Consider the following 26,312-nt stretch of genomic DNA (forward strand, 5'->3'; position numbering starts at 1 on the left):
CATTTTTAGCACTCGTAAAGAACTTCTATATTATAGGAGGCTGGGAGAATTAAAGAATTAAGTATGACATCTGTGATTCTGCTGAGATTTTTTTCTCAATTAAAATACTTTTTGTTACAATTTCTTATTAACATGCTTATTTTAGTTTGCTTTTCATTTGTCTTGTTTTAAGATTGTAAGTAGGAAGCACTCAAGTGAGGAAGCTCAGGTTAGCTTGCTTAGTATTAATCCATTATTTCTCCTTTGGAAATGCATATATTGTATAGGCAAACTACTTACGTGTATTGTAATTTAAATTTTTCTAAAATATATGCCGCTTACATATTTACATTATACACCTTACTTAAGTGCTGCTTATATAATTGATTTTTACAGACCTAAAAGTATTGAATAAATAGTGCTTGTTACCTTTATTTATTTCCTTATTTAATTTAGAAAAGCTTTTATTTATTTATTTGAGAGGGAGAGAGAGAGAATGCCAGTGTGACCTAGCCAGTGCGAGGGCATGCGCTCGCAGGAGCAGGGAGAGGGAGAAGCTCACTCCCTGCTGAGCAAAGAGCCTGACCTGGGGCTCAATACCATGATGCTGGGGATCATGACCTGAGCCAGAGGCAGATGCTTAACCTACTGAGCCATGCAGACACCCTGCTTGTTACTTTTAAACAAGTTTTGGGGAGGAAATAAATTCTGTTTTTTTTGGGGGGGTTATTCATGTTTTAGTAATCTCTACACCCATCATGGAACTTGAACTCCTGGCCCTGAGATCAAGAGTCTTATGCTTCACCAGCTGAGCCAGCCAGGAGCCCCAGGGAGGAAACAAATTCTGATTTTAGTATTCATAGTTTATGTCTTGTAGAGATTCAGAGTACCTCTATAGTTGATCCAAAGTGTTTTTGAGCAAATAGTAACTCTGGAACCAAGAAAAGTTATTGTAATATTCTTTCCCCCCCAAAGTTGTATTGGCTGTTAAGGAGGGATAAGGCATAGAGAATCTTTTTTTTTTTTTGGGCAGCATATCAATCATTGTTAAACGTATGACTGTATTCTGTTTAGTTAGTTAGTATTGTGGCATCTCAGTCGTTAGGTGTCTGACTTTTGGTTTTGGCTAAGGTTATGATCGCAGGGTCCTGGGATCAGGCTCCACACTCAGTGGAGAGTCAGCTTGAAGATTCTCTTTCCCTCTCCCTCTATCCTTCCTCCTCACTTGTGTGTGCTCGCTCTCTCTCTCTCTCTCTCTCTCTCGCAAGTAAGTAAATCTTAAAAAAAAAAAAAAAGAAAGAAATGTTTATTTTATTGGTCAGTTTCTCTCAAGTTACCCATTGCTGTTTATAATGTTTTGTCTTACTCACCAAGAGCACTTATAAAAGGGGGATTTTGTTCTGGAAAATTTTAGCCAAATTCTCTTTTCTTAGAATGTTTAAAATTTAAATGTAAAGGCAGTTAGAATGTATTGTTATAAAAGAAACGAATTGTTTTTTAAATTATAGCATAATTCTGAATAGTTCAACAACAGTTAATACAATGAACATTTAAGTGCTCCTTAAGCCCATTTCTCTGAGAGCAAGACAAAATTGAAACTGCGAATATACATTAGTGTGTTTTCTTTATGTAATTCTGAATTTTATGTAAATGAATTTGTGGAATTAATCACTGTGGAAGGAATCCTTTTTGTCCTTCCCAGGTGAAGCTCCCATAGGTACAGTTGGGTTGTCCTTCTGGGTTGCTTTAAGGGCACTTTAGCAGTTTTAAAAACTTAAGTACTAATTTCATAGCTAGTGTCAGCTGAATTTATTGAAGTAGGTCAGACTCTGGATAGAAACTTGTTTCTCAACCCTAAAGAGAGTCATTATCCATTCTTCTATTTGTTAGAGAATGGTAATAAATTCTTCCACATTGACCACATGTCTAGAGCAATTTCAGAAAATCTAGATAGTTGGATTTTGTCAGGTGTAGAAAATGACCTAAGATCCTCTCTTATTATCCCAGTGGAACCAAACAAACAAATAAAAACAAAACAAACAAAAAATAGAAATCAAATCCTCCCCCCACAAAAGAAGCCATAGATAATGGTTGTATTCCTTAAAATAGAAACACACACACACACACACACACACACACACACACACACACACACACATTCCTATCCTACAAAATACACATGAAAAAATTACAGTTCATTGGGGATATATTTTTCCTTTTTTTTTTTAAAAAAAAAAAAACAGGTTATTTTACCTCTCCTGCGCAGTTAATTAAATAAGTTTTTAATGAATGTATGTACATAGCAATATGTTTCCTTTGAACTCGAAAAACATATTCTCTTGTTCATAGGAACTGAAATTCTTACTTGGGTGGCAATTAGGAAATAGTATAGTCATGGGACAAAATACGTGATACTGAAAATATGTTTGTTTTTTTTTTAAAGATTTTATTTATTTGCGAGAGAGGATGAGTGAGAGAGAGAGAGAGAGCATGAGAGAGGGGAAGGTCAGAAGAAGAGGCCGACTCCCTGCCCAGCAGGGAGCTCGATGCAGGACTCGATCCTGAGACTCCAGGATGATGACCTGAGCTGAAGGCAGTCACCCAACCAACTGAGCCACCCAGGTGCCCTGAAAATATAAGTATTATGAGGAGTAAATAATTAGTGAACACTGGGGGTACCTGGGTGACTCAGTCAATTAAGCATCTGATTTTGGCTCAGATCCTGATCACAGTGTCCTGGGATCAAGCCCCAAGTTGGGCTTTGTGCTTGACAGGGAGCCTGCTTCTCCCTCTCCCATCGTCTGTCCCCCTGCTCTCCCTCTTTCTCTCAAATAAGTTAAAAAAAAATCAGTGAACAGTGTGTTTTTAATTTACAAGAAAGGTTTCATGGAGAATTTGGAATTTGAGGTGATTCTTAAAGATTGGCTATGAGTTGATGGAAGGGATGTATAAACAGGGAGTAAGCAGCATGAACAGAGGCTTGGAGTTTTAAAGTCTCCGACAATAACTTAAAGATATTTTGTGCAAGAACCAATAAATGGGGATTGTATTAGAATGGTCAGCATAATTTGGTCTGCCATCACAAATTGCTTAATCTTGCACATATGGTAAATGCAAAATCAGGGATTCAAAATTTCAAGTCTTTTGAACTTAAAATCCTTGCTATATCACGCTGATAATATCAGTATTCTTGCTTCAGCATCACTCATTGAATCTACCAGGTGCCATTACGTCTGAGAACACAAAAATGAAAAAGATAACGGTATTTTTTGAGAGAGGGACAGGTGTGTGTGTGTATGTGTATACATATGTCTATGTACTGTGGGCAATTGCTTGTAACAGTCACTCTCTATATATGCTTTGGAGATGTTCATCTGCTTTTCCCATGATTATCTCAACAGTGGGGATATCTCCTTGGGTAAAGATGCTAGCCATTAAAGAATATCGGTATAATGTAGTTGTTACATGCAAAAAGCCGTACTTAATGTAGTGTTCCAAAACTGGAGAAAATCTGGGTTGAATTTGAGTGACTGTTAATATCATTCTCCAAGGTGGCATTAATTAATAACTAATGGATTATTGAGTATATTTGACTGTATGTGATTTTCAATTGCTGATTTAAAAACCTGTGACCTAACTGTATGTCTCTGGGCTTCTCACAGTTTTGTAGTTACCTGCTAGTTAAATAGTGGATGTTTACTGTTTACTAAATGAAATTAACTTTATGTCATTTAACATGACTTAAGGTTAATAACCTACTGAACAACCAAGTTCTGAGCAATATAAAGTAGGAGTTAAAAGCATGGATTATGGAGCCAGTTTGCCTGGGTTCAACTCCAGACTCTGCTATTTGATGGCTGGGTGAATTGCCTGTTTTTTCAGCTGTAGAGTGGGGATAATAATAATACTTAACTTCATTGATGTATCTGGCACATAGTAGGTGCTATCAATTGTTACTAAAGATTTATTATCCTGTATTAGCAATTTTGAAATTAAAAAAAATGCTGTAAACCGACAGTCTTTATATCAATCATTTGACAGCAAAGCCTGACCTAACAAATATCTTTGTAACATATAGTCTGGTTTTGGTTCTATACTTGACCTTCAGTTATTTATATTTAGTTTGCAAAAGCCCCTTGTAAAATATAGGTACTCATTATTGTTTTATGATATTTATTGGACAGTATAATTGATAGTCTTTCTCATGAAGTAAAAATAAACTTGGATATTTTATGATTAGTGTTATTAACTAATTAATGTTAACTATAGCTTGTATTTTTTTTTTAAGGTTTTATTTATTTATATGACACAGGGAGAGAGGGAGAAAGCAAGCACAAGCAGGGGGAGCGGCAGGCAGGGGAGAAGCAGGCTCCCCACTCAGCAAGGAGCCTGATGTGGGACTGGATCCCAGGACCCTGGGATCATGACCTGAGCCAAAGGCAGATACCTGACCGACTGAGCCACCCAGGTGCCCCTACGTAGATCCTGTTTTTAATGTGCTGAGGCTTAGGGAGGTTAAGGAATTGGTCCAAGGTCACACAATAACTCAGTGTACTAGCAGTGCTAGGATTCACACCTCATCTCTGCTATTTGGTACTGTCTGTGTTCTTTTCTTTAACCTACACTGCTTTAACCTATACTGCTTTTCTATAATTTGGAAAATTTTCATAAGGAAATTAATATCATTTATATATTAAAGTATATTGTTGTCTCGCTCTTTTTACCTTTCGTCTAGGTGCTGGAAAACCCCCTATGTTTGGTGATTATGAAGCTCAGAGACACTGGCAAGAAATTACTTTTAATTTACCAGTCGAACAATGGTATGGATTATTTTAAATTGATTTTATTGTTTATCATAGTTAATACAGATTATTTAAGATAATTTAAAAGGAAAAGATGCTATTCATCTTCAGCATCCTTCTCTTCTTGTATTACCTGCATATGTAGGCTCATCTTTGAAACTTTATACTCCTGAAAGTTACCCATGTACTCAGCAGCTTTAATATGCTAAGAACTTTGAGGATAGAACACTATGCCTTAGAAGCTCCTCTGGACATAAACTAAAGAACCATCCTGGGCTAACAGTATTTTTTCTGGTGGTTTTGCAAAGTTTCTTCATTAGGAATGAATGAGATATGAAAGAGCAGTAGCATAGTGGTCCTGTCTCTACTGTTTACTACCTGTGTGACCTTTGGTGAAATTATTTAACTTTCCCTGCCATGGTTTTATCACTTGTAGAGTGGAAATGATAGAGTACATATTTCACTGGATTAATGCAAGGATTGAATAAAATGATACATGTAAAGCACTTAGACTAGTGTCTGCAACAAAGTGAGCTTTTGGGAAATGTTAGGTGTGGTTATATCTTTACAGAAATTTGTGCCTGTCTCATTTTTATTGAATATATTCTGGTAACAATAAATGACATTTATTGACTTATTGGATGCCTAAAAGATCATTTTATTAGAGACTGGCTGTACAAACTGTTTGCATTGTTCTGTTAATTGCTTTAGTCACTGCTTTTTTTTTTTTCCCCTGTATGTTGGTAAATTATTCGAGTCATTAGAATCCAAAAGAACTCTTTCATGGGATTTTATGTGAGGAAATTATATAATATTTTTTTTTCAAAGTTAAAGTACATTTGTTATTGTTTTTAAATTGAAATATAATTGACATAAAAAATCATGTTAGTTTCAGGTGTGATTTAATATTTTTATACTTATGAAATGATCCCCATAAGTCTAGTCACCATCTGTCACCATACAAACTTATTATATTATTGACTATAATCCCTATGCTGTACATTATATCCCCATGATTTACTTATTTTATAGTTTGTACCTCTTAATCCCCTTCACCTATTTTGTCTAACCCCTTCCCACTCTGATAACCAACAGTTTGTTTCCTATCTATATGAATCTATTTTTGTTTTGTTTTCTTCATTTGTTATCTAGATTCCATACATAAGTGAAATCACACAGTATTTATCTTTCTCTGTCTGACTTGTTTCACTCAGCGTAACACCCTCTAGGTCCATCCATGTTGTTGCAAATGGCAAGAATTTGTTTTTGTTTTTGTTTTTTTTTGTGGCTGAGTAATATTCCACGGTATATATTCAGTTGACCCCCCCCTTTTTTTTTTAAGTTTTATATATTTAAGTGATCTTTACACCCAACGTGGGGGTTGAACTCTCAACCCTGAGACCAAAGAGTTGGATGCTCTACCAACTGAGCCAGCCAGGCACCCCTATTTTGTTGACCCTTGAACAACACAGGTTTGAATGAACTACAAAGGTCCACTTAAATGTGGATTTTTAAAATATAGTACTATCAATGTATTTTCCCTTCCTTATGATTTTAATAGCATTTTCTTCTCTCTAACTTACTTTATTGGAAGAATACAATATGTAATACATAAAACATACAAAATATGTGTTAATCAACTGTTTATGTTATTGGTAAGGTTTCCAGACAACAGGCTATTAGTAATTAAGTTCTAGGGAGTCAGAAGTTATACATGTGTTGGGTCGAGGCCCCTAACCTCTGTATTGTTCAAGAGTTAACTTGTATACCACATCTTCTTTATCTGTTTATCTAGCAATAGATACTTAGGTTGGTTCCATATGTTAGCTATTGTAAATAATGCTATAATGAACATAGGGATGCATATATCTCTTTGAATTGGTGTTTCTGTTTTCTTTGGATAAATACCTAGAAGTAGAATTGCTGGATTGTATGCTAGTTCTATTTTTAATTTTTTGAGGAACCTTCGTGCTGTTCTCCATAGTGGCTGCACCAAGTTATATTCCCAGCAGTTCATGGATTCCCTTTCTTCCATGTCCTTACCAACACTTGTTTCTTACCTTTTTTTAATATTAGCCAGTCTGACCAGTGTGATGAGATGATACCTCATTGTGGTTTTGATTTGCATCCTTCTGATTGTTAGTGATGTTGAGCATCTTTTCATGTGCTTATTGGTCATCTGTATGTCTTCTTTGGAAAAATGGCTATTTAAGTCCTCTGCCCAGCTTTTAATTGGGTTTTTTTTTTATATAAGTTGTGTAAATTCTTTATATATTTTGGATATTAACCCCTTATTGGATATATGATTTGCAAATATCTTCTCCCATTCAGTTGGTTGCCTTTTTGTTTTGTTGTTGATTTCCTTCATTATGCAAAAGCTTTTTAGTTTGATGTAATCCTGTTTATTTTAGCTTTTGTTATCCTTGCCATAGGAGACTGTTCCAAAAATACAGTGCTAAGGCTGATGTCAAAGAACTTACTGCTTATGTTTTTTTCTAGTAGTTTTATGGTGTCAGGTCTTATATTCAAGTTTTTAACACATTTTGAATTTATTTTTGTGTATGGTATAGGATAGTGGTCCAGTTTAATTCTTTTGCATGTAGCTGTCCAGTTTTCCCAACACCATTTATTGAAGAGATTGTCATTTCCCCATTGTATATTCTTACATCCTTTGTCATAGATTAATTGACCCTATATCCATAGGTTTATTTCTGGGCTCTCTATTCTGTTCCATTGATCTTTGTGTCTGTTTCATACTAGTACTATACTGTTTTGATTATTATAGCTTTGATAGTTTGAAATCAGGGAGTGTGATACCTCCAGCGTTGTCTTTTCTCAAGATTGCTTCGGCTATTTGGGGTCTTCTGTGGTTCCATAAACATTTTAGGATTCTTCGTTCTTGGTCACTGCTTTTATGTAATTCATTTATGAGAGAGTTTCAAGCATGAACTTCATATTAAACTCCCTATTAATAGGTTGGTAGGCTGTACCCTAGTCAGAGAGCATTTAAAATAGAGATCAGATAAATATTTGGCACTATTCTTTATTGTACTATTTTGAGCATCTTTCATATCCTCGTACAATGATTTAACCAATGAGTATTATTGTTCCAGTTATTAGTACATTCTTAATGTGTTTTTCTCTTGCTTGATTGATAGAATAAGGTAATGTTTGCTGAGGGAAACCAGCTCATTGCTTTTGAGTTTTGTAATTCGTTTTTATTCCTTTGTAAAAATTGCATGGATAAGATAATTGTATTTTTAGCTATTCTCTGGTAAGTACTTCGCAAAGATTTTCGTATAAAAGTAATTGTGATATTTAGTATTGAAAGATTAGAGAAAAGTAATAAATTGCAGTATTTGGCTTAATGTTAGTGGGGAAAACATTGATTCCAGGAGTGAGAATTTAATCTCAATTCAGTATGGAGGGTGGGTTATTCTAATACATATATCTCATTTTTCAGTTTTCTGTACCAGTTGTCTCCTACCTTGGCCCAGATAATCAAGAGTTGACTATATGTATACATTTTCATTCTTTTTCTTTGTTTAAAAACCAGAAATGTATACCTCAGATATAATTATGTGATTCAGTTTTAACTCTGGTCTGTGAGTCTTAAATATTATGACATGTCTAAAGTAATCATGGTGGTAAATCTTATAGTGTTGAAATCTTTATTAAGCAGTGGGTAGCATGAGAATACTGAATGGTAGGCTCAGAAACAGAGACATATGGTATAAAGAAGTATGATTTATCATTATTCGATCGTGCAATACTTAACAAATTTCATAGGAAATCCAAGAAATATGATTTAGTATAATAAATGTCAGGAATTTTCTCTTTATGAGTGGATAGACGAGAAAAGCCAAAAATGTACACCTGGCAATTCTAAGAGAAACTGATCTGTTTCAGATTCATGTTTGAAAGGTGTGATTTCTTATTTTTTTACTTCAGTTTTCCAAGAGTAAAGTCTTTCTCTTTTTACCTAGAGAGTAAGCTATAGTGTAATTAGTCAAAACTCTTTCCGGGTGACATAGTTGTTTAAAGTAGGTTATCAGGATTGGTCATGTTAACTTTAAAAGTGTTAATTTTGATAATTCTAAATTAAAAGAAAACTTTTATTATTTATTCATTGTGTATTTTAAGAAGGAAAATAGAATTTATTTATTTAATTTTATGATAAATTTTATATGAAAATTCCTTATGTGTGGAATCAGGAGCAGTTTTGGCATCAAGTAATAGAAAACTTGAGTAATAGTAGCTTAAGCAATAAAATAATTCAATTATCTCAAGAAGTAGGTCATTGTAATGCTGGTAAAGTGGCTCAGTAATAGCAATCCAGGACTCAGGCTTTTTCCATTCCTTTCTTCTTGGCATGTTGGCTTTTCATCCTGAGCGTACTCACTCCATGGTCAGTAGATGACTGCTCAGGCTACAAGCATTGTAACTTTATACAGCCATGTTCAAGGCAGGAATAATAGCAATACCTTCTTTCTACCTTTCTTTTTGTCAAGGGGCAAAATCTTTCCCACTAAATTTAAAGCAATTATTATTAAAAAAGAAATGGTTGGCTCAGTGCAGGCATGGTTTCTACCTGGGGCTAGGGAAGGAGTCTGCCTAACGTGAGCTTGTTGCTTTCTAAATGAAATCACAGTTTTATAAATCAGGAGAATTGGGCATGGATATTTATTGCAGCATTGTTTATAGTATTGAGAAACCTGAAATACTCCAAAATATCTCTTAGTAGGGGAATGATGAAATAAAGTATATCTTCCCTGTGCACATGTGTTTTCTAGGTAGATTCTTAGAGGTGGAATCTCTGAAGTAGTTTTAATGGATACCAACACCAGAATATCTTCTTTCCACATACCTTAATAACACTGGACTTTTAAAATTTCTATTTCCTTGAGTACGTGTGATATTGAACATCTTTTAATATATTTGCTGATTAACATATTTCTTCTCAAATTTGCATAGTCATATCTTTTTTCCATGTTTTTGGTGGGTTGCTGATCTTTTTTTATAATAATTTGTACGATTTTTAAATAAAGTTACAGAAGTCCCCCATTACCCGTGGGGGATAAGCCCCAGTACCCCCAGTGGATACCTGAAACTATGGATAATACCAAGCCCTATAGGCTGTGTTTTTTCCTATACGTTCATACCAGTGATAACGTTTAATTTGTAAATAAGCAAAGATTAATAACAATAACTAGTAATAAAATAGAACAATTATAACAGTGTACTGTAGTTAAAGTTACATGAATGTGTTTCTCTCTCAAAATATCTTATTGGACTATACTCACCTTTCTTCTTGTGATGATGTGAGATGATAAAATGTCTATGTGATGAGATGAAGTGAGGTGAATGACATAGGTGTTGTGATATAGCATTAAGCTACAGTTGACCTCCCACTATCCTCAGGAGTCTGCAACTGCTTGCAGACTGCATTGACTACTGGTAACTGAAATCACAGAGAGTAAACTGTGGATAAGGGAAGATTACTGTATATTAATTTTCTGTGCTGTGTTAACAAATGACCACAAATGGTAATTACTTAAACACATATTTTTTTCACATAGATTTTTTTTAGGTCAAAAGTCTAGACATGACTTAGCTTGATACTCTTCTCAGGGCCTCCAAAGGCTGCATGCAATCCAGTTGTTAGCTGGGGCTCTTGTCTTCTCAGAGGTTCAACTGTGGAAGCAACCATTTCCAAGGTACCTCTGGCTGTTGGCAGAATTAATTTTCTTGCATCTGTAAGACTGGGGGCTTCAGTTTCTTGTTGGAAGCTACTCTCAGCTCCTAGAGTTTACTTGCAATTTTTTGCCATGTGGCTTCTCCAATATGGTCACTTACTAAAACACGACAGCTTGCCTCTTCAAAGTCAGTAAAAGGGAGTCTCTTTAGCATACTTCCTAACAAGACAGAATCTTATGTATACATAAAACATAAGCACAGGAGTGACATCTATTACCTTTGCCATATTCTGTTGATTACGAGCAAGTCATAGGTCTTGCCAACGCTGGGGGGGTGGATTGTACATCCTCAGGGGTACGAACAACAGAACATCCCTATAAAATCTGTCTGCTACAACAGTATTCTATGTTTTAATAATTTTTCTTGTGTGTGTGTATGTATAAAATAAATATCTTCTGTTTGTTCTTATCTTTAAACTTTTCTTATGGTGTCTTTTGTCGTATAAAAATTTTACATTTTGATGTACAGAAGTCCTTTGAACTATTGTTGAAACCCTTGCAAGTTTGAAACTATTTCACAGTAAAATGTGTATTTTTTAAAAGCAAAAATACCCATGACTGTGGGTTGTATATTAGAAAAAATTGTATCTTGAAGTTAATGATAACACTCTTGAATGTAATTTCATAATTCATATGGCAGCCACATTTTTTCTGACAAAACGTCTGAAATTATATGCGAATTTGTTGGGAAAATACATTTCAACATATTGATAGCATTTATACAACTTTTCAGGTATATCTAAAATATATAAAACAGGAGAATTAACTAGTCGCTTTGTTTCTACTAGTAGATTTTGCAGCTTTACTTGAAACATTTTATTTATTTTTTAAAGATTTTATTTATTTGAGAGAGAGAGAGTGAGCAGCAAGAGAGAAGGAGCAGGGGGAGGGGCAGAGGGAGAGGGAAAAGCAGACTCAGGGAGCCTGACATGGGACTGGATACCAGGATCATGACCTGGGCTGAAGACAGATGCTTAACTGACTGAGCCACCCTGGCGCCATACTTGAAGCATTTTAAAGCTACTTTTTCCATAAAGGTTGTTAGTCCTGTCATTCTTTCTTCCCAATTCAAACAGTGGCTTTATTGTTAATTTGTATCTTTGCTGTCAGTGCCTCTTTTACTTATCTCCAGAGGATCTCAAGGTTCAAGTAAACAAAAAATAGCTTTTGTTTTATGAGAAACAGAAAAGCAAATGAAATTGTATTGGTCAAAGTGGTTTTCCATTGCTAGATCCATTTTGTGGCTAGTAGGCAATTAGAACTACTATTGTGTACTTGCTGTGTGTCAGGCAATGATTTAACAGCTTTATGTATTTAACCCAATCCTTCAACAGCTGTGTGAGGTTGATGCAATAAAACTTTATTCCTGTGTCCTTGGTAATAAGGTGAATTTGGAAATAACACAGTTGGTGTTGGTGCCTGTCTTCAGAGGGCGTTGGAGGAGTGAGTCCTCTGGTCTCCACACTTGGCCTGGCCAGTTTCCCAGATTCAGGCTGTCAAAAGGGGCTCCAACTAACCTGGAGATTCTTGGACTCACTGCCTCTTGGCTTCAAGTGCCAGCCAGATATAGGACCTAGGGTGATTGGCATGGATGTTGCTCCTGGAGTGGACAGCTTCCGCCAGATGGTACATACTATAGTACTCTATGTCCAGATCTCTTGGTTGTGTAGCATGCCTTGATCATTTTATTAATCCCCGTCCCTTCCTTTCAAACCTACATTTTATGTGACTAGGCAAAGCAGACCTGAAGATGAACAATAGATTATTTAATGAGATTGAATGTCAATTTAAAAGAAAGAAAATTTAATCCCAAATTAAGAGATTGTGACACTAAAAAATTGTGACCCATTTGAAATGGGTTATGAACACTGATTATTTGTGGGTTATATAGTTTGATCTCCATTACTGTAAATTATTCTTAGGACTGAGAAAATTAGTTGGATAGAAGAAGATCCTTAGTTATAAAGGATATAATTAAGGAATCTGTTTATATAAACTTGGTTTTCATTTATTCAGTCATAGCAGTTGTATATCTTGCCTTCCCATTCTGGCCAACTGTAGAAGTCTATTGATTTATGGATGTTAGACCTAGTTTTCTTCCTCAGTTCACAGAATCTTGCATATAATAGGCCTTCATTATAAGTTGGTTAAATTGTTTTCAAAGTCTTATTAAAAATCTACCTGTTCTGGGGTGCCTGGCTCTCTTAGTTGGTAGAGCACATGACTCGATCTCGGGGTTGTGAGTTTGAGCCCCACGTTGGGTGTAGAGATTTACTTAAAAATCTTAAAAAAAAAAAAAAAGTCTGCCTGTTCCTTGAGGTATTTCTCTTTCCATAAATCAAATCTTTGTGTGTTCTTTGACATTGATATTTTTACTTTTATAAATTGTGATTTTATATTGTTTCTCTAATTTGTTAGATGATCAGAAGTAAATTGTCTCTTGTTGCCTGTTTTTTATTGTATACTGTTAATTATCAGTTTACTCTATTACTAGAGTGACAGTAAGTTGCAGTTTGCTTGGGACAGTCTTGGTTTACATTTCTTGTTTTGGCTTAATTATTAATAACTTCTTTTATTCTCAAGGGTGCCGTGGTTTGTTTGTTTGTTTATTTATTTATTTAAAAGATTTTAAAAATTTATTTGACAGAAAGAGAAAGCACAAGCAGGGGGAGCACAGCAGGCAGAAGGAGAGGGAGAAGCAGGCTCCTGGCTGAGCAGGGAGCCTGATGCGGGCCTTGATCCCAGGACCCTGGGATCATGACCTGAGCCAAAAGCAGATGCTTAACCAGCTGAGCCACCCAGGTGCCCAAGAGTGTCTTGGTTTAGACAATAAATTATTTACTTACTGTACTCAAAAACTTTTAATTGTGATTTCACAAAAAATTTTAAGCGAAGGGGAATAGATAAAAGTTTAGATGAATTTTTTTTTACCTTGCATAACATATTTTTTATTTTAATTATATTAAATTAGATGTTAAATTATAAGTATTTCTTGGGGGCGCCTGGGTGGCACAGCGGTTGAGCGTCTGCCTTCGGCTCAGGGCGTGATCCTTGCGTTATGGGATCGAGCCCCACATCAGGCTCCTCCGCTATGAGCCTGCTTCTTCCTCTCCCACTCCCCCTGCTTGTGTTCCCTCTCTAGCTGGCTGTCTCTATCTCTGTCGAATAAATAAATAAAATCTTAAAAAAAAAAAAATTATAAGTATTTCTTGAATATTGATTAATGGAATGTTGCTTTTTTTTCAGGTATTTTAACAGTAGTGATAACAATTTACAGTATTGGGGATTGGATTATCCACCTCTTACGGCCTATCATAGTCTTTTATGTGCCTATGTGTAAGTCTTTCTTACTTTTTTTTTTTTATTTTTGAGAGAGAGAGAGAAAGAGAAAGAGCATGTGCGAGTGAGGGGAGGGGTAGGGGGAGAGGGAGAGAGAATCCTAAGCAGGCTTCAGGCTCAGCACGGAGCCTGATTTGGGCCTTGACCCCACGACCATGAGGTCGTGACCTGAGCTGAAATCAGGAGTAGGTTGCCTAATCAACTGAGCTACCCAGGTGCCCCAGTTTTTCCTCCTTTATGTAAATTCTAAATACCTATGCCTTTAGCAGGTTTAGTAAGAAACAGTGCAATCTGGCTTTGTTGAATAGGAGAACAGATTGTAGCTACTTTTGCATTGTGGTTTGTAAAGCACCATACCTGGGGTGTCTGGGTGGCTCATTCGGTTGGGTGACTGCCTTTGGCTCAGGTCATGATCCCAGGGCCTCGGGATCGAGTCCTGTGTCAGGCTCCCAGCTCATCCAGGAGCCTACTTCTCCCTCTGCCTGCCGCTCCCCCTGCTTGTGTGCTTTCTCTCTTTCTCTGTCAAATAAATAAATAAAATCTTAAAGAAAAAAATAGCATTATACCTTTGCAATTGGGTTGTAAGTAAGTTAACTATCAAAGTTTGAACATTTCCATATTGAAGGACAGGCTAGAAAGAAATGTAAAAATTTCTCTTTGTTTTGAATCAAGATTCTACCAATTACACAGGGACTACTGATAAATATATCTAATATGGTTAGTTGTGTATAGCGAAGCTTTTTTTCTGGAATGGACTATTTATATTTTGTAAAAATTAGCTTCCTGGATTAAAAATAAGTCCTCAAAGTTCATGATAATCAGATATACTTTGCAGTGTTCAGAGTAATGTAATATGGTTGAAAAGTTATCTTTAACAATTATGTTCAGTTTTATGCAAAGATTTATAATTAGTAGTTATTATTGCCAGCTGTTATAACTGAGAAGATTATAAACTATAAAACATGATTCTTTAGTAGTAACCAAAGGATAAATCAAATAAATAAATAAATAAATAAATGTGACACATCAGATTGTTTTTACACTGAAAGAATTGTGAAGGTAGGGCTTTTCGTGACATGTTACATGGTTTTGTTGGGGTGAGGTAGACCCCATGTTATAGCTTAAGTCAGTTTCACATGGTTAAATAAAAAGAGTAAAGCTTACGCCTCGACTCACTTTATAAGAGCAACATCCACTTCTTGAGATAGAGTCATATGTCCTCAGATGTCCCTATTGCTAAAAGTGACGAGTAATGCTGTATATGTGCTTTGATTTTTAGGGCAAAGTTCATAAATCCAGACTGGATTGCTCTCCATTCATCACGTGGATATGAGAGTCAGGCACATAAGCTCTTTATGCGCACCACAGGTAAAAGCAATAAGGTGTTGATTTTCTAAATCAAATTTTGATTTTTAAAAAAAGTTTTGGACAAACTGATAAACCATTACTGTTCTTACTGACTCTTAATATTGTGTAACTATATGTATACATATATATGTATAATACATGACCAAATGTTTATGTAAGCTAAAGACAAGAATCTTTGTGGGTGCTTTTCACTTATTACTATCTCAATTCTTTCAACACCCAAGTGAGCTAAATACTATTATTAACTTTACTTTAATCTGAGGAGGTGGAGGCACAGTTGAGTCATGGTAATAGCTTACCTGAGGTCAGATAGCCATATATGAAGTTCTAGTTGTTTGCTGCTTTAATATCTTAATTCCACATCCCTTTCACCTTTTTCTCAAAGTAAACCTTTTGGTTGTATCTCATACATTGTATTGCTGTGCATTTTTGCTAAATTAAATAATCCATTCAACAAATGTTTATTGAGCATCTATTGTGTGGTGTTCTAAGAGCTTGAAAGTAATAAGAGATTTCTTTAAAAGCTTTTTTGTTATAAGTTTATTTATTTAAGTAATCTACACCCAATGTGGGGCTCAAACTCACCACCCCGAGATCAAGAATTGTGTGCTCCTCCGACTGAGCCAGCCAGGTGCCCCTGATTTCCTCTTAATTTTTTTTAAAGATTTATTTATTTATTTATTTCAGAGAGAGCATGAGCAGGGGGAGAGGCAGAGGGAGAGGGAGAGAGAAAATCTCAAGCTGACTAAAAGCTGAGCATGGGGGCGCCTAGGTGGCACAGCGGTTAAGCGTCTGCCTTTGGCTCAGGGCGTGATCCTGGAGTTTATGGGATCGAGCCCCACATCAGGCTCTTCCGCTATGAGCCTGCTTCTTCCTCTCCCACTCCCCCTGCTTGTGTTCCCTCTCTCGCTGGCTGTCTCTCTCTGTCAAAGAAATAAATAAAATCTTTAAAAAAAAAAAAAAAAGCTGAGCATGGAGCCTGATGCAGGGCTCCATCTCACCACCTGAGATCATGACCTGAGCTGAAATCAAGAGTTGGACTCTTTTTTTTTTTTTTCTTTAAGATTTTATTTATTTGAGAGAGTGAGAGAGAGCTTGAGAGTGGGGTGAGGGGTAGAGGGAGAATCAGACTCCCCATTGAGCAGGGAGTCCAATGTGAGGCTCAATCCCTGGACCCCAGGATCATGACCTGAGCCGAAGGCAGGTGCTCATCCAACTGAGCCACCAGGTCACCGCCCCCCGCCCTCCCCCATTTCTTTAAAAGCTTTGCATGTCTTAGACTTTAATGCTCTTCTCCACCTTATCCTTAATTAGTTTAAATTTACTCAGGGTTTGTTTGCTTTATCATTCATCCAGTCATGGAATCTCAGGCCTAAGAGATTATCCTGCCTGTCTTCCCTCTGCCTACCATTCTCCTTTCCCCCTCATCAGTACTTTAATCCTCTCTGAACTTCATACTCACTGGAAGATTACTTAACTTCTGAAACAGTACCTGTGTCTGCAGGGAACTCACAGCCTTTAGAAACAGTCTCTTTTATTTTCAGAGAGCTCTAGTCATTAAACGTTTTCTTCTTTTCTTTTCCTTTTTTAAAAGATTTATTTATTATTTATTTTTTTAAAGATTTTATTTATTTATTTGATGGAGAGAGAGACCGAGAGAGAGACAACACAAGCAGGGGGAGTGGGAGAGGGAGAACCTGGCTTCTTGCTGACCAGGGAGCCCGTTGCAGGGCTCGATCCCAGGACCCTGGGATCATGACCTGAGCTGAAGGCAGACGCTTGACGGCTGAGCCACCCAGGCGCCCCTGTTTATTTTGAAAGGTAGAGAGAGAACATGCATGAGTGGGAGGGGCAGAGGGAGAGGGAGAGAGAATCCCAACCAGACTCCATGCCAAGAATGGAGCCGACATAGGGCTTGATCTCACGACCCTGAGACCGCAACGCCATCAGAAACCAAGAGTCAGTCACCCAACTGACTGCTCCACCCATGCACCCCTAAGCACTTCCTTCTTATGTTATACCTCCACTCATCACTTTAGGTTCTGTTTCCTTGGGCTACATAGAACAGGGCTGACCCTACTGACATTTGAAGTCACCTCTTCTCCAGGTTAAATATTCTTAGATACGTTAACTATTTCTTAGATGGCCAGCTTGTCGAATGTAATTATGGCTTGCAGCCTCAGGTTGTGCTCCGTTGAATATGTTCCATTTTGTTGGTATCATCTTAAACGTGGTATCTAGAGCTAAAAATAGATTGCATGCATCTAAAACTGACAGTTTACTGTCATTTACCTTATTTTGGACACTAGTGTGAAACAAGAAAAAAATAGGCCTTTGGATGGCTATGTTGTATTTGAAGAACTTAATGTATTTGTTTTTCTTTGTTCTAAAAGGACTGAACATTCCAAATTAGAATTTTTTTTTTTTAAATTTTAAACTTTGTTTTCAGTTTCCCTCTTACCTGGGTCTGTCAAGTTCTTTATATGCATTAAGTAGCAAAAGTTTATGCCATTTTTATAAATATTAACATTTAATAAAAGAATTCTTACATGATTTGCCACATTTGAGGTACACTTCACACCAGATAATTTGGAGTATACAGATGCTGGGGAAAAATGCTGTTTTCCTTTTCTTAGAGTATTCTTAATTTTTATGTCTCAAAGCAAAGAGGGAATTAGTTTTGGATACATCTGATTGATTTAATGTGTGAATTTGTTAGAGAAAATTAAGAGACTCAATCATAATTGTAGCACCATAGAAATTGAAATTGGGCACAGGTAAAGGAACGAATGGGAAGGGCTAGATGTAAAGGCCTTGTTCAGAGTGGCTGAGAGCCTTCTGTTAACAGAATTCCCACTTGAGGTTGGAAGGGGGGGAGGGCGGCATTTAATAGGTTATTGTAAATCCTGATGAACTCATGTTTAAAATGATTTACTTTTTTTTTCAGTGTTAATTGCTGATTTGCTGATTTATATACCTGCTGTGGTTTTATACTGTTGTTGTTTAAAAGAAATCTCAACCAAGAAAAAGGTAAGGTTTAAAGCACCCTGAAATGTCATCTCTGCAGTGTTTTATTGGCTTAAGTATTAAAGTATAGAGCTTCGGGGCGCCTGGGTGGCTCATTTGTTAAGCATATGCCTTTGGCTCAGGGTGTGATCCCCGCGTTCTGGGATCGAGCCCCACATCAGGCTCCTCCGCTGGAAGCCTGCTTCTTCTTCTCCCACTCCCCCTGCTTGTGTTCCCTCTCTCGCTGGCTGTCTCTCTCTGTCAAATAAATAAATAAAATCTTAAAAAAAAAAAAAAGAGTATAGAGCTTATAGAAGCCATGCTTTGGGCAATAGACTACTGTAGAAAGTGATTCTTTTGTCAGTTAATTTTCATTTAGAAAATATCAACTTATCTTAGAGTAATAATTTTAATGTTCAGCTTTAGTAATAAGATGCAGTGAATTTGAGAAGTTATGTACTGCTGAATTACACAACATGCTGAATTTATGGTTTTACTGGTAAATCTGAATTTTGAGTTAGCTTGTGAGAATGACTAAACTGGAAGGCATTTTGAAAAGTCACCGTATATTCTCTTATTCCCATTTAACCGATATTCCTTTGGGTCATTTTATACAGGTTAATCATAGATGAACTTCTTTGATTTGTATATCTAAAAGTGCTTTCTCTGACAAATACCTTTTAGTGATTTTTTTCCTTTTTACTGAGGTATCCTATGTCACCTTCATAAAACTTCAGTATTTAGAGAATTGTTTTGTAAAAAGGAATATTTTGATAAATAGAAGGTGAGAGGGGAACATTTGCTGTGTTAAATCAAACAGCAATTTTACCCTTTTTGATTTGAGTAACGTTACTTTTGTATTTCACAATGTTTTTCTTTACAGATTGCTAATGCATTATGCATATTGCTGTATCCAGGCCTTATTCTTATCGACTATGGACATTTTCAGTATCCTTTACTAATTCAGAAATGAAGTCAGATGCATATTTTGAAATCTGGGCTCACTGTGTATAATGTTGTCATCCAGTAATGTCTTATTTGCTAGAGTACTTGATTATATAAACTATTTTTTACAACAATATAAAAGAGTCTTTTCACCAAGCTTTTACTTGAAGGGTAAAGTACAGATTTATTGAAAGTAGAATTGCTGGTTTACACCCTTTAGCTTGGGAACAAAATGTTGGTCATGGATTAGCTCTTCTGGAGAGTTAGAAAAGAGTGCCAAGTATGGTTATGCTCTCCTAATTCTAAAGAGGTATCACCTATCTTCTATCTTTTGTAATTGTCATCCGACACTGACAAAAGGAAGACAATCTTACAGTTTTTTGAGTTTTAAACCAAAATGTTTCTCTTACAGATAGTGGTAACTGCAAGCTTTGGGGAACTAAAATTGAATAATTAGAATCTATGTGGATTTTATGTGTGTAATTTTTTGAAGTGTAAAATAAGGAACATTCAAACAAATCTTAGAGGAAAGTTGATAGAATCTGGGCATGGCTCTCCAGTTTGTCTTCTGATATGTTAACTGTTACTGTCTGTCCCCATCTGTCCCAAAAGGAAAAAAAAAGACATAATCCACAGCAACGTGATTGATTAATAGCTTTTCCTTTTGAAGCCAATCTGTTTTAGTTATAACAAATTTAACGCGTATTTATCAAAGGACTTGAAAAAGATTTAAATCAGAGTTTTTATTCTGTCCACTTTCCACGTTGACTTTTTTGTTTAGCGTTTTGGGATCATGGCCATCTGATACTCTGATAATATCGAGAACACTGATATAAAGAAAAAAAATTGTAAGATTTTTAAAACTATGTTTACTTTGAAATTAACACTCATATAGAAAAGTGCACAAAATGTAAATGTGTAGCTCAGTGCATTGACAGACTATTACCTGTGTCAAAAAAACAGAACATTGCTTGTATGCAAAATCTACACTCGTACAACCCCCAAGTACTTTTCTCTTCCTTTCCCAAAGATAGCCACATGCTAACTGCTAATCTTACGGTTTAGTTTTCCTCTTATTCTGGACTTTATATAAGAGAGACAGCACAATAGATATTCCTTTGTGATTGGTATCTTTGGTTCAACATTTGTGAGAGTTTTCTCTCTAATACTTCTATTAAATTTCGTTTGTTTTATTAACCCTATCTGAAGTTTGAATTTACTCTTTTTTTCTACTATTCCTTGAATTATTTCCATTCTACTAGGGTTAATTTTTTCCCCTTTTCATTTTGGTTTTTTTTCTTATTATAGTTTTTTCTTTAATGTATCTGTTTGGTTCTAATATATCTATTCTTATTTAAGAATAAAGCAGAAGAAAAAGTTGCATGTGAGTTCTCTGTGTATTTCGCCCATTGTAGGGTAAGTGGGCAGGGAGCTGGCCAGAACATTTTGGGCTCCATAAGTGTCAGAATGTGGAGATTTTGCACTGTGGTGTTCACTTCTACACTAGCTGCCCTGGATAGTTAATTCCATTTCTTTGGAGAAATATTCCTTCATCTGTTGCCTGGGGGGTAAATATTTGGTTGCCGGATAATCTCTGCACAGGAGTAAGGTGGAATTTGACCTCTCCATGTGGGCATTTTCATTTAATCCTCCTGTTTTCTTTTCAATATGTTACTCAAGCACTCTAACCTACTTGTGTTTTATTTGAGTTCTCTAGGGGGTTGCAGAGTGGATTGGCTCCTTCCTTGCTCAGGCTTCCTCTGTATTGTCTAAGCTCTGGCTTCTTCATCCTATTTTATTTGTTACGTTTCTATGTCCTCTGTCTTCTAGAAGTGTGTTGAAATCTTCATCTGTTGTAACCCATCTTCCTATTCTCTTTATAGCTGTGAATATATACTTTTAAAAATTCCCTATCAGGGTGCTTGGATGGCTCAGTCGGTTAAAGTGTCTGCCTTTGGCTCAGGTCAGGATCCCAGGGTCCTGGGATTGAGCCCTGCATTGGGCTCCCTGCTCTGTGGGGAGCCTGCGTCTCCCTCTCCCTCTGCCTGCTGCTCTTGCTCTCTGTCAAATAAATAAATAAAATCTTTAAAAAATAAATAAATAAAATTCCCTATCATTTTCAGGGGGTCTCGGGAAGCCGAGAGGAGGTAAACATGAGAGCTCAGCTCAACCATTTTGAACTGCAAAATCTAATTGTGATGTTGTTTTACTATAATAAGGTTATTAGTTTCTGATCAAGGACATATTAATTTATAATATTGATGCATATTATAGAGGAAAGTATGGTGATATCAGTAAGTGTGTGTGTGTTTTACTTTGGAGCGTTTTATTTTCTAGATTTTGGTGTGCTGTTATAGTAATATTGTGAAATAGTCTAGCAGAAGCAAAGCTATGTGTTAACTATTTAGTGATCTTTTAAATCTAAACAAATCAGTTGTTCTTTAGCAGTTGATGTAATATATTTGAGGCCATTATATACAATTTCATATTAGTTTATCACTTCAGTACTTTCAGTTTCTGCTTAGAAATATCTTTCATTATATATTACTTTAAAATCACATAAGAAATATGCTTTATAAAATTCAAGATCTATCTCTTAATTATTGAGATAATTTCCTTGACATAGGAACATATATAATTCCGTGAGTCTTGGCTTTGCTTTGTGGGGTGTTCTTGGAGTATCTTGTGACTGGGACCTGCTAGGCTCACTGGCATTTTGTTTAGCTATAAATTATAAACAGATGGAACTTTACCACTCCTTGCCATTTTTTTGCTTTCTACTTGGCAAGTGTTTTAAAAAAGGCCTAAAAGGAAAGGGGTGAGTGGCTTTTAAACAACAGAATTTTTAAATGTACTTCAGAGAATTTATTTGGCATACTTACCAGAAAGAAGATGGTCCTTTATTTTGCCTTTAGGTGATTTCTTACTAACGTGTTGACTGTGGGGTGAGTTGGAAGAGAGATTAAGTCATGTTTTATATTATTTTGTTTTAAATCTTCCTAACTAGAGAAATATTTTGATCAAGGTACTTTTACTGGAGGTAGTGTGGATTGGCTTGTTAGAGCATTGCTATAGGATTTCACCCATTTAGAGCATATTACATTTTATACTTATTAGAAATACATCCCAGTTTGACATTTTTCTTCATGGCTGCATTGGAAAGGCATACAAGTTAAATGTTAATTAAGATGGTGATAGTCTTTTTGTTGGAGAGCTATACATCTTAATAATTGTGAATTTCTTAACTGATTTGAGTAGACTCCCATATTAAGCCTTTGTTAGTAGCATAGATTTATCATTACTATACGTTTGTATTTATTATCTTTAGTGAGACTGAGACTGATTTCTCAGAATTATTAATCTCTCCCTGTCTTACTGGGTACCTTTGTTTTTGTTCTAGGTTTGTGTTGTTAATTAAGCTAGCTTGTACAGTTGTGGCTTCCTTCATTCTCTGCTGGCTGCCATTCTTTACAGAAAGGGAGCAACTGCTGCAAGTTCTAAGAAGACTCTTCCCAGTTGATCGTGGATTATTTGAGGTATGTTTAGAAATTTTCTGCTCACTCCTTTCTGTTAACGCTCCCTTTGCTGTGACCTCTGGGGATTTCATACAGAAGACACAAAAGGAATAGTAACTTTAGCTGCTCTCCTTGCAGTCATTCCTTGCAGTCATACTTAATCCAGTATATAACCTCTAGCTCAGCTTATTTCTAGTACATTACATGAATAGATAATATTTATGCTATCATGAAACCCATAATTCAATTATATATTTTTCTAATGAAATAGGATCCATAGTGAAAGATAGCATGAGAAGTTGCAGCTACAAAGTTAACAGCCCTGTAATTTTTTGGTTTATATTCTCTTTTTAGTCTTAGGAAATTATTTATTAAACTAATAATCATGTTTGCTTCAGCTAGATCTCAAAATTCCTTATATAACCTTCATCCATAGTAATTTTTAATGAGAATCTTTCATTTCATTTAATGCTAGCTTAATCACTCTTGTTAAACTTTTATTACATGGATAATTTGTTGATTTAGACTTAGTAATTAAATTAAACAAACCATTTTTCTGAAACAAAAAGGCCTTTTAATAAAGTTAGACAGAGACAATATATTTATAATTTGCTTTTGATAAACATTTCTTTTAAAAAGAATTAGCAAAGCATATATATCTTTCTAATTTTTGAATATGTAAATTGCTGTAGATTCTCTTATCTTTCAGTGGATCTATAGGAAGATGGTACGAGCATTTTGAAAGAGATCAAGGAAGAGTTTGATGTTGTGATGGAACAGGAATACGTGACTTATATGTTGATGGGGATACTGCTGCTATTGATAATCACAAATAATCACTATTATTGTCATCACTCTTACTTATTAGGTGCCACATACTTCACATGTGATTTTATTTGAATCTTATAATAGCTCTCACTGAGGTAGCTATTGTATCCATTTAACAGATCAGAAAACTGAGGTCAGAGATTCATGTAGCTTGTACATGGCAGAGCTGTGGTTTGAATTTTGAAAATTGTGTTCTTCTTTATATTTCCTCTAACCTTAAAACCTATATAAAGAAAAGTTAATTCTCCATCTAAGCTGCTTGGTTATCTGCCTTGCCTTCCATTTTAGAAATAGTATTTATCATGATAATTATTAAAATGAGTATCATACATGTTTGATGGTGTTGCTGGTCACCTCCATTCACTTACTGCCCTCAAAATCTGAAGAGGATTTTCTTTGATCGACAGAGGGAAGTGGGATGGTACAGTTGTCAGTGATAGTTACTTTCTCGATGTTATGCTTACACAGCTGTGAGTTAAGCAGCTGTGTAGAAGATGGGTTTCACAGGCAGAGAGCTGTAGTTACAAATTTAATTTTGAAAGTGATCCTACCACAACTGCTAATGTCTTTAAATGCCTTGATTTATTAGCAATTAACTCTTGTCATTGTGAGTTGCTGATAGGTTATACTTGAGATAATTTCAGGTGTGTGATAAGATGGGTCGAAAAATGTGTGTTCTACAAATTAGGAAAAAAGATTTCCTAGAAGAATTTCCGAAGATGAATAACTTAAGTATTTAGGGATAGTGTGCTGCTCTTTGAAAAATAATAAACATTTCTTGGGAATGTCTAGATTATGGTTGGCTAGTGATTTAGGTCAACTCCCATTGCAAAAAATGAAAAATGCTTGTGTGTGTGTGTGTGTATGTGTTTGTGTGTATTCCTTGGAGAGTTTAAGCAACTGAGTTGTAAAATTGTGAACAAAAGCTTTATGTCTCAAAAGTTTATTTAGAGATTATGGGCTGTACTTTCATAGAGTTTAATATTTCTTTCAATTATATCAGAATGTAAAACTAACAAATCTTTTTTAAGGATAAAGTAGCCAATATTTGGTGCAGCTTCAGTATCTTTCTGAAGATCAAGGATATTTTGCCACGTCACATCCAGATAGTAATCAGGTAAGAGATACAGAGTTTGTATATAGTGTCGTATAGCTGGTCTCTAAAAGTGTTAGGGTAATATGTCATTTACCTGGCATCGTTAGGGAATGAGGTGTTTTTTGTTAGTGAATTTTCTACATAACATAAACCTATCCCTCTATATACCAAAACCTTCATTTGAAATATGTTAAGTGATAATCTTTCTGGATTGTTAACCTGTTTCTCTCCCCCTTAAACAAAGTCTACTGTGATTAAACATGATTAAACATTATCTTGAAGAGTCATGATTTTCAGTGGTGTATCAGTCAGGGTTCAGCCAGAGAAGAATGAGTAGGAAGGGTGTGTGTGTGTGTGTGTGCGCGTGTGCGTGTGTGTGTGAATTTATTACAAGGAATTGGCTTATACTGTCATGGGGTCTGACTGAATAAACTGGAAGTCCACAAGGCAGGCATTAAAGAAGGGATATCGAAGAGGAAGGAAGAGCAGTTCGAACCCAGTTGAACCCAGTTGCTGTTTGGAATCTGAATTTAGGGAAGGCCTAAGCTCTCTTTTAAAAAAGTCTTCGAATTGATTAAATCAGGCCATCCAAGAATCTCCCTTGTGATTAAGTTAAAATCAATTGAATAGGGACTTTCATTACATCTGCAAAATCTCGTCCTAGCAGCACCAAGATTAGTGTTTGAATAACTGGGAGAAGGTTTGTGTGTGCACGCTACACAATGGTGCTGCCTCCCTCTGTCCTCCAGGTCTTTTGAGAATATCCCTTGTAGCCCACTGTAGCTGGCAGCGTGCTGGAGAGAGAATTCAGGGAACCATAGTTCAGCCAAGCCAAGTTGACACATCACAAAGCCACCAACAATGGGAAAATCAGTTACTGTGCTGTTTTAGAGTACTTGTCCTCAGGGCTTGCAAAAGCTGTTTGCCCTGGTACTAAATGGCTCCACATGGCTCTGCTCATTGAGTTCCTTTTCTTCCCTGCCCATCAGCCGTCACTAGGAGAAGCTCTAGCAGCTGCCCACTCCCTTTCTAACTTGTTCTTTCTGATTTACCATGGGCTGAAAATCAGATAATCAACTTTTGTGAGAGGTTCTCTTGTGAGTTAATTTTGTGAATGTTTGTGTTACAAATATATATTGTCTATGCCTGGTAGTGTTTTCTTATTTTGAATGTTTGAGAATTGACTTTAGCTATCTATCTTTGTGTATCTTTTCTATAAATAACATAAGCACTGTAATATTTTTTTCTGTCTTATATAATCAAGTATAAAAGTGTATAAATATTTCAATGCATGGATTTTATTTAAATATTATTTGGTGTTAAATTTACATTTAACAAATAAAAAACCCTTTAATTTGAAATAAACAAGTTGGTAAGTAACGCGATCCTTATATTAAAAAATACTATCTTGTTTTAATTACATACCTCTACAAAGAAAACAAATGTTTTATTTTCATTCATTTTTTTTAGCTTTTGTTTCACATTTTTGAGCCTGCTTCCTGCATGTATAAAATTAACACTTCAGCCCTCTCCCAAAGGATTCAGATTTACTCTGGTAAGTTTCTCATTACTTTAAGTACTTAATTCTTGCTGCAACTGATCTTTTAAAAATACAGATAATTATTTTCTTACTCTGGGATTTACTGGACTAGGAAATAGGTATTCATTTATTTGGTGA

General features: G+C 35.7%; 1 protein-coding gene across 5 annotated transcripts in view; it reads left to right on the forward strand.

Annotated features, from left to right (window-relative positions):
- ALG6 (ALG6 alpha-1,3-glucosyltransferase) overlaps positions 1–26,312 on the forward strand; it is a 99,421-nt gene that overhangs the window by 13,356 nt on the left and 59,753 nt on the right. For 4 of the 5 annotated variants that reach the window (XM_087865960.1, XM_087865959.1, XM_045802170.2 and 1 more), the window contains 9 exons: positions 4,715–4,799; positions 13,784–13,873; positions 15,156–15,244; positions 18,192–18,274; positions 19,134–19,198; positions 21,828–22,013; positions 22,596–22,731; positions 24,570–24,655; positions 26,105–26,189. In XM_087865960.1, the coding sequence (XP_087722086.1) occupies positions 4,715–4,799; positions 13,784–13,873; positions 15,156–15,244; positions 18,192–18,274; positions 19,134–19,198; positions 21,828–22,013; positions 22,596–22,731; positions 24,570–24,655; positions 26,105–26,189 (905 nt within the window). The remainder of the gene's footprint in view (positions 1–4,714; positions 4,800–13,783; positions 13,874–15,155; positions 15,245–18,191; positions 18,275–19,133; positions 19,199–21,827; positions 22,014–22,595; positions 22,732–24,569; positions 24,656–26,104; positions 26,190–26,312) is intronic. The other variant, XM_087865958.1, reaches the window with a different exon arrangement.

This window comes from Ursus americanus, chromosome 12 (genome assembly GCF_024610735.1).
Source record: "Ursus americanus isolate L20-20 chromosome 12, mUrsAme1.1.p, whole genome shotgun sequence".
In the NCBI taxonomy this organism is placed as follows: Eukaryota; Metazoa; Chordata; class Mammalia; order Carnivora; family Ursidae; genus Ursus; species Ursus americanus.